This window comes from Calliopsis andreniformis, chromosome 5 (genome assembly GCF_051401765.1).
Source record: "Calliopsis andreniformis isolate RMS-2024a chromosome 5, iyCalAndr_principal, whole genome shotgun sequence".
Classification (NCBI taxonomy): Eukaryota; Metazoa; Arthropoda; class Insecta; order Hymenoptera; family Andrenidae; genus Calliopsis; species Calliopsis andreniformis.
The window spans coordinates 9,911,566-9,920,618 of NC_135066.1; the positions used below are offsets into that span (position 1 = coordinate 9,911,566).

Here is a 9,053-nt window from a genome sequence, read left to right on the forward strand (position 1 = left end):
CATCTTCGTCCCAGAGATTCCCAAGGCTTTGTGGCCCAGCAGACTCTCCCATGGTCGGTGGCACGGCGAAAATTCTGCCGATGAATCGATACAATACACGTCGTCGTTAACCTTCATGATGATAGCCTTATTATGCATGTTTGCTCGCGCGCGTACACACCGTGCCACGTCTACGCGCTCTCGAATGTGTGTACCCATCTCCGCCCTCTACACGCTATTGTACATATGTATGCAAATTCATGGATAATAACGTGTACACTCGTGCCGGTAATTTGCTTCGTGCACGCTTGTAAGAATATTCTGGCGATCGAATTACACTCGTCTGGCAAGGAGAAATTATAGTCATCTCTGAAAGTGAGTTAATGCTCTCCTTGAATAAGTAGTTTAATTATTGCAGCGTACTCCGCAAAGACTCAATTTAAAGTCAATTAAGCATCTGCGAAACTACGTAACAATAAATAAGCACTAAAAAGAAATAGAACGTAATTTGCGCGTATTCGACGTGACTGGTACTATTCCAACGTTTTTTTAATGACAGGAATTTCGTTCACTCTGCAGAAAATAACACTTAAGGTAGATGGATGAACGATATGTTATTGTGATTATACCTACGTTGGACTGTCATGTGTTATATAAAGTTTTTTATACGACGTTTTTTGTCAGATGTGTACATCAGATTATTTTTTTAGGATGTTAAAGTGCTTCTTATTGCATCGTCTTAAATTAGACACTGTAATGCCAGTTACGTAATAACGAAATATTAGAGTACCATAAAGGGTACCACAAAGTGGGTAAAATATTAGAGTACCAATAAGGTTATAGCAGAATACACGTTCTTGAGGTTAACTAAGGTGCATTGTTAGGTTGGCCACTTGCTGGGACATTTGGCATCTCAAGCATCCAGGAATTGGGACAATTTCCTTATCAACTAGAGCTCAGAAACCTCCTACTCTTCTCAGTTATAACTCTCGTCACATTTTGGCGCACCTAAGCGATAGTTCTCTACCAACTATCAAAGACGAAACCACTGGAATCGCCAAGTATTCGACTCGAACATATCATCAGACGAAGTTCTGAGATCAGCTTGCATCGAACCCCTATGACTCCGTTCCGAGTGTAAGGATCGTTGTCCTGCTCGGGACGTATCTGTTGCCCGTTGTATCTCGGTGGAGAAATGGTGGTTCGCGTGTAAATGGTCTGATCTTGCATTGTCTATGCACTCACGTAGCCTATTCAAAGCAAAGTAATCCTCTGAACAGAGACATTATGGTATTGTCGACGGTCGTGTGCCACGAAACAATGGTTTATTCCCCAGACGCTGGGGTCACTAGAGCTGTCTATCTAGTGAGAACCGAGAGACCATGCTCGCGAGGAAGCTTACAGCGTGTAACCTTCGGGGAAATGTGGCTGCTTGTTTCCCTTCCCTAATACCGTCAACTCGCAAACTCGCGTTCTTTAACCTCCCGAGGATCGATCTTCCTAGAGAAATGCAATGAAAAATGCAGCCACCCGTGTCTCGATGTAACTCTATCGTTGTAAGTTTCTCACGTGGCTTGGGGACTCCCCATATCTGTATGTACATATCTATATAGGTATGTTAAGCTTACTCGGGACAGGGATGAGAAAAGCGACGGAATGATGAAAGAAGAATAAGATGAGTCTGTTACAGGCACACGAACATTACGTAATTCGATTAAATTCTTGGAAAAACTTCTTGTGACTTTATTTCAGGAATAGCGTGACAGTTTCTTGTACGTTTAATGTAAGATAAAATCATGGTGTCGTTTCATTCCTTCCCTGCTGAGTTGGTATACTTATAATTAGTCTCTTGGCTATGACGTATTTGGAATGGGTAATTTATTATTACGTTTTTGTGATCATTTTATCCAGAGTTGGGTGGTAAGTGAATACACTTCTTCAAATAAATTCTGTTCCTACATTGGAAACTGACTGACGTACGTTGATTTCGATAAAACTGTGTACAGTTGTTTTCCTTTCTTGGATCAATCGTTGGAAAAGTCGTCTAATTTTTATTTTAAAGGAAAATTGGCCCATTTACTTGAGTCACTTTCTCTTGAAGTACTTATAAATCGTAAACGACGAAAGATATAAAAAAATGGTTGAGACAAAAATTATACTGTTTCTCTATATCTATAAAACTCTGTGAAAATTTTATTGGAAAGATCCAGTATTTACGAAAATTAGTTTTCTTCCTCTCCCTCTCTCTCTCTCTCTGTGAGAAATTTTTCCTTATTTCAGATTAATAAAGGCTTCTATTCATTTTAAATTCAACAGTGTACTACAAAAATCATATTAAAGTATATTCTATAGATTATAAAACCTTGCAGCAGTTATTCACGAGTAATTAATTTTATTTACTCTTTTATTCGATCATTTTCCGAAAAAGTTCGCTCACGTTAAATATTATAACGTAAACAAAAACATTAAATGTAGAAATAAATTGATATACTAGACTTCGTATAAAAGATAAACAACGCTACTAAATGTATTCATTTTTTGTCTTTCACAATATATAAATACGTTTTAAGGACGAATGTACGCATACTTCATTCATAGTAAATTGGGTGATAACTTTTTTACAGAATGAATTTTTATTTCTGTAGTAATCCTAATGACCTCTATTTTCTTCTTTATTATCATTCCTAAAATTAACTCAACACGGAACTGGGGTTTGTTATATTGGATCCACTATTGCTTGCAATGAAAAACGGAGTTCCCGTATGAGGAAAGTAAAACGCAACGCCGTGAGCAATTTTCGCGTATATTTTTTTCCCTGTGCGTACATGTAGTACTGTTGGAAAATTTTGTAACATACAAGACAATATATGTACCAAATGATCCTGACACATGTACCTACGCTGCGCTGGTTCCCACTGTGACAATTTGCTATTTCAAAATTTAAATACCAGGCATATTTTCCGATTTTCCAGAAAAATTTTGTGATATGAATCGCGACAACCATTAAGTAGAAAAATTCGACGCTCTAGCGTGATCTTCACGAATAAACAAAAAATGACACTGAATTCGAAGCTTACATTAAAAATAATAAAAAGTATGTTAATGTAGGGAAAATGTGCAGCACATGGCACTTGAAAATTAAAAAGGTGTCAACTGTGACTAAAGAATATTAATATAATTTAATATTAAATTGTTTCTCCCATAGCCCCCTTTATTAACAAATATTAAATATCAAAGAGTCATATAATGAGATAAATAAAAAAGAGAATATGTCTGTAGTTGGCAAAGGCAAAATAACCTGTGTCATATTTTCAACAAAATTCGTGTTAAGACCTTAACTCTTTGTGGCTTAGGATACGAAAATAGAAAGATACAGTACTAATTCATATTTTTCAATACGTGATAAGCAACATATGTTAACAAACTACGAAAATGTAATTTTAGTCTAAAACCACTGGGCCACAATGGATTAATTCAGATCTAAAATATAGATTTACTTAATTTTCAGAAACAAAAAAGTCATTAAAAGAATTTTTTCACCTAAAAATAAGAGTTCAAGAAGATAAAGTCCATAGAACAGTATTGAAGAAAACTTTAAACGTCAATATGATTATTATCAACCTAATTACTGTATCTCTCTTCAATTTTCCAAACAATTCGCGAACGCTGTTTTCGCTATCTGGAAACGATCACCAGAGAATGCAAAACGCATATTGTATTAACCCAAGTAATCTCGTTTCACGTATTTCTCTGGATAACAGGAGTCAAAAGCGCGAGGTCGACACAGTCGCTGCAAAGAACATTCGTGATCCAGATATCGCGTCTCGAACCACTGTTATCTGTCTGTTACGACAGAGTGACGTTCTCGATTTCAGTGAATTACACGAATCAAGACGCATCGAGAATTGGCTCGGGTGCAAATCGCGCCGCGTGCTCATCTCGTCCACGTGATCCTCGGCCGAGCGTAAACAATCGATTAAAATTACGTGGACGTTGCATTATTCCCTACCATCGGTACCTCTGCGCAAAGTCCACACAGATTTCGGTTATTTCAACAGAAGTTCCCATCGTTCAACTAATTGTTTCTCTCCACGAGGCCCTTCGTTATAGCGGGTGAAAAGTTTTCCCAATTGTGTGGAGAGAAAACAGCAGCGCGACCCGTTTGGACTTCGAGAAAATCGGTTTAGGGGATTTCGATAGACGCAAGACTTAAACTTGCTACTTTTAAACCGCTATTCCGCTTAATTAGGCGACGATGTTCCGTCGTACGAAAAATTCGCTTATCTTAGGATGAAATGGGGACAGATATTTTCACTGGGGTCGACACCAGCGGAAAATTTTTATGAAGCCTCCAGCTTCGATCATTATTGTAAGCACCGATAAGGATTTTATCATCTCTCCAGGGGATAAACTTGGAAAATTATTTTAAACTCATGCGTTATTCTGCCGAAAGAAATTGTGACTTAAACGAGGGGATATTAGTAGCTGATCCTTGCACCCGATGAATTCTTTTTTCTAATCCCTAATCGCTCGTCATCGGAGTGCCAATGACTTTTGAAATTTACTTTGCAGTTACTGGATATTTGCATAAAGAGCCAAAAAAATTGAACCTAAATAAAAGCTTGTTTTAACCTTCAGATATTATCGATTAAATATCGATTTACCTAAAAATTACTTTTTTCTTTTTAACGTGAAACGGAAATAATTATCAAAATATTACCATTTCATTTGGTAAATTTAGCTACACTAGTTATAGAATATTTTATTATTTGGTTATTTTTTTCAATTTTTTACAATTATTTCTTGAAATGAATTGAAATAATTATATTTAAAAAGCAAAACAGTCACGTAAAAAGGAAATAATCATCAAATTAATTTCATATAGTAACTGTAGTTAGAATACAGAATATTCGATTATTCGGTTATTTCAGTAAAATTATTTCTTGAAATAAAATAAAATCGTTGCATTTAAAAAACGAAATAGGCGAAATAAAAAACCTATATACTACTTAAAACCATATTTCATAAGAATGATAAAAAGTCCTTTTTTTTCACTACAAAATTCTCAAACTGATTATTCAGATTTACCTGATAACCAATAAATGGACGTTGATAGCATTTCAATTTATCTGATTTTCCTCCAACCGTCTGCTAAGTACTATTATCGACGTTTAATCGTTTATTCAAATACGATATCAATTCCCACGTTCAAAGCATATACTCAAATGATTTAAAGAAAGAAATACAGAATAACTCACTTTGGGTTGATATTTTTCAGTAGACCCAGAGTAGGATTGTACGTGTGGTCCTCCCCGCTGATCCTAGCCACCCCTTCATACGCACTAACACCATAACCCTTCACCACAATATCCACTAAATCAGGGAAGCCATCGTGCACCATCGTCTTCTCGGTCCTAGACTCCCTGGGCCTATCACTAGCAACATTCCTGCTATTCTGAGTGGTACCAGACACATCACCACTGGTCTGCTCTTTACTGGCATTCAGCCTCTGCAGGAACTTGCGTCGAAAATTATTATAAATAGTGTCCGTGTTAGGATCGTCGCCCATCCGAACGCGGCCGTGACTGGGCACAAGGTGATGGCCACTGTACCCCAAGTCCATCTGAAGATCCATCACCAACAAAATAGTAAACAGTATCGCGAACGCGCTCAAGCCAAGCATAAGCTTGTCGCGGATCCTGATCAGCCTGACCGTGAATTTCATCTTCCAATCGCTTGGGTCCCGAATCCTCTGATACTTCGCAGCCCTAATCCTCTTCTTACACAAGGACTTTCCCTGAGATTTGCTCGGAGCCTTCTTCACCGCCTGATTCGCGAGAATCGGGCAGGATTTCAGTTGAACCAGTGTGTCAGCGTCGACAGCAGCAACAGTGGGCTCCACAGGGACTCCCCGACCCACCGTCTCATCGGGCACACTGTCAGAAACGTTCACCAGGACCGCTGCAAGCTCTGAGTCACTTTCGGCCTTCGATTCGCGCACAGTGTCTCTGGAGTTGGCTACCTCACCGATGACTCGTCCATCGTTTGCGAGAAACGAGGAGCTGGGATCTATCTCGACGCTGGAATAGACACGTGAGCTATCTTCCGGCCCGTGGACAGACGTCGAGGGGTCAGGCGCGGTCGGGCGAGCAAGGCTGCTCGAGTTCTCGACGTGTCTCGCGACTAGCTCGTGTTTACTTTGCTGCTCCGCAGGCTCGCGGTCTCTGCTCCCCTCCCCGTCCTCATTCTCTGGGGCATCCGTGAAATTCGCAAGTTTGCATTTTGCGCCAGGCAACGTGGCTAGCTGTCGCGCGTGCAGCTTCTCGCTGCGTATCCACCACTTCCTTGCTGAAACTCGCTTATCGGCTGACCCGTGCTCGTTATCGACAGCCAGCTGAATCCCGATCGACCTCTGGCCCAAAGAATCGTCTGGCGGGGGCGATCGTTTCGCTTTCAACGACTGCCAACGCACCTTTGTCTCGTCGTAATTCGGCGACCTTGGTTCTAGCGAATGTCTATCCTCTTGCACCCCTCTCGCTCGAACGTAGCGTCTGTGCGTGATTGGCGAGCAATTGGCTGCGACAGGGTCTGCAGACTCCCTGGAGGCAGGGAACTCCGCTCCAAATCTGTTATGAACCTGTCTAATCAAACTTTCTTCGCTCCAGGACCTACGCCGGCAGGAGTGAAGTGCTTGCAGAAGCTGCGTTGACTTCTCCAGCCGCCTCCTGAGTATCACACGCTGCTCCAACAGACGTAGGTTATCTTCTGATCGGATTAAGTCTTCTACGTCCTCGACAGATACGCTCTTCGACGAATCTTCGTCGTCGCGAGGCAATTGGTGGTTTTGTAGGGCGACGTGGGGAGAGATTGTGATAAGTGATTCGTCTCTGGGAACTTCGTGATTGTTTTTCTCGATTCGAGGAATTCCATTCGTTGGTAAGATACTTTCTTCGTTAGTGTTTGTGCTTGGACAGTCGATCGAAACAATGTTTGTCGATTCTTCGGATACGGACTCCTTGAAGGGTACTCTAATTTGATCAGACTCTGAAGATTTCTGCTTGGACCTTTTTCTCCTAATTGGCGGCACTGGCTTCTCCTCGCTCTTCGTGTCAGTTACACTGTCGCAACTGTTGCCGGAGAGGAACTTCTTTCTCAAGACTAGGGGACTTTTTTGAATGTTCCTGACCAGCCTTTCACAGCCCTCTGTGATGTTGTCCCTCGAGCTCCTGACAAGCTTCTTGAGGAAGGAGTCGCTTTTCTGCAATTTACTACGAGGTACTCCCTGTTTGGTTTCCCTAGAAATAGGTGTGGAACCAGGATTCCCTTGATCTTCAACTCTATCTGAGGAGGCTCTAATCTTATCACTGAAGGTGAACTTGAACTTCGGCCTGTCGAAGGAAGCAAATAGCTTCTGTTGGTCCCTCGGCGACTGTACGCGGTCGCTCAGGCTCTGCTTGATCCTTCCCGCTTTCCTGCGAGTTCGAAATCGCGAATCCTCTTCATCCTTGTTCGAGGAACCTACCTCGGGGATAGATAAATGACTGATTCGAGTTTCCAGCAATCGCTGAGCTGCCCTTGACTCGCTATCTTCGAATATCTGGCGGCTTGAATGCGTTGTTTCGTGCTGTGAACCATTTACGGGACATCTCCTTTCGTCCAGAGTTCCTTTCGAGAACGAAACGCCAAGAAATCTTGGAATATCGATCGTGGATCGCACGACTCGTTGACGGAATCACGAGCGTCGACGTTTTGCCGAGAGTCTAGCCACGTAGATCACTAACACCCCAGACTACTGCTTGGACAGTTCGTTTATAACTTCTGCAATGTATCGATTCACTCGACTGTCGCGGACTTGGTTGTTCTGGTCACTGTCAGCCTTCCGATTTCGCCGTCTCACCGCCTGGAAAATAAACCAGAGAAAAAGTGTTAAGTTCTGAAATAAACCAGCTCTAAAACTGACAAGGAATATTCCCTTAAAAATATATAAAAGAAACAGCAATTTCTTAATGTGTTCTTTACAAATGCTTATTTTAATTCTGTAATTTATTTTTATATTTTCAATTTTTCCGTTTCAAAAAATATACATGCCTAATATTTGTAGCTATTCTACAACTTTACAATGTTTCATAAGAAATGACATCTGACACTTAGGTGATGCCCCTTATGAGTACATTTGAAACCCATTGTTTCATAAGCAACGAACCCTTATGCGAACAGATACAGGGTGCAGAATAAATCAGCAAGTGATGGTGTAATAACACTGACGTTGGGGGCCCTTTATCGAGCACCCCAGTAGGTGCATAGGAACCGTTAGATGCAGTGGGTCAGGGTGCAGCCTCTAACAGGATACTCGAAGGGTATAGGGGGTCGTAGTATCTGAAAGAGGAGCGATATCAACTGTGAAATAGAGTGACGGTAATGGCGTGCTTCGTGTTGCGCGAGTGGCCATTACAGCTATCGCAAAAGTCGTGTCATAAAGACGATGGTGGGGGCTACTCGAAGATGGTCGACGGAGATCGTAAAGACTCGTTGCTTTCCTGTCTCTTATACTCGCAAGCATCGTTGCACCTAACATCAACGCATAACTCAATATCCGCGTCGGGTGGCTACGACCTTAATGACAGGAAAGCAGATTCGGATTACTGAACTATTCACATCAGGCATATTTCCTTCTAAACTGAGTCGTTTCCTGACACTTTCATCGCCGAAGACTAGGTAATCATTGACAACTAATTCAATTGCTCATACCTAAATAGAAATTTAGAAGACTTATTTGAGATATTACGGAGAACTTCTTTATTTTATGAAATTTTTAATTATATTAGAGTATAAGTTTGTTGGAGTACGTTCTTGATAGAGACGTTTTTATCTTTATTTTTTCGTAACTTTCATAATTTACTCCATGTAGCAGCAGACCCTAGTGGAGGATACTCTTCATAGGCCAACGTTTTAACCAATGCAACCCACTTAACGTTTCCGAACCCTAGACTAAGGGTCTAGACTTAATGAATTTTGGGATCACCTTGGAAAACCGACTTCACTTACGAAAAGCACGACGCATTTCCTTTACCTTA

The 9,053-nt window shown here is 41.0% G+C and overlaps 1 protein-coding gene across 1 annotated transcript in view; it reads right to left on the reverse strand.

Annotated features, from left to right (window-relative positions):
* LOC143179941 (extracellular serine/threonine protein CG31145) overlaps positions 1 to 7,700 on the reverse strand; it is a 67,138-nt gene extending 59,438 nt beyond the window's left edge. Inside the window, exon 1 of the mRNA XM_076379394.1 lies at positions 5,238 to 7,700. Coding sequence (XP_076235509.1) covers positions 5,238 to 5,704 — 467 coding nt within the window. The 5' untranslated portion in view covers positions 5,705 to 7,700. The remainder of the gene's footprint in view (positions 1 to 5,237) is intronic.
* Positions 7,701 to 9,053: the final 1,353 nt, after the last annotated feature.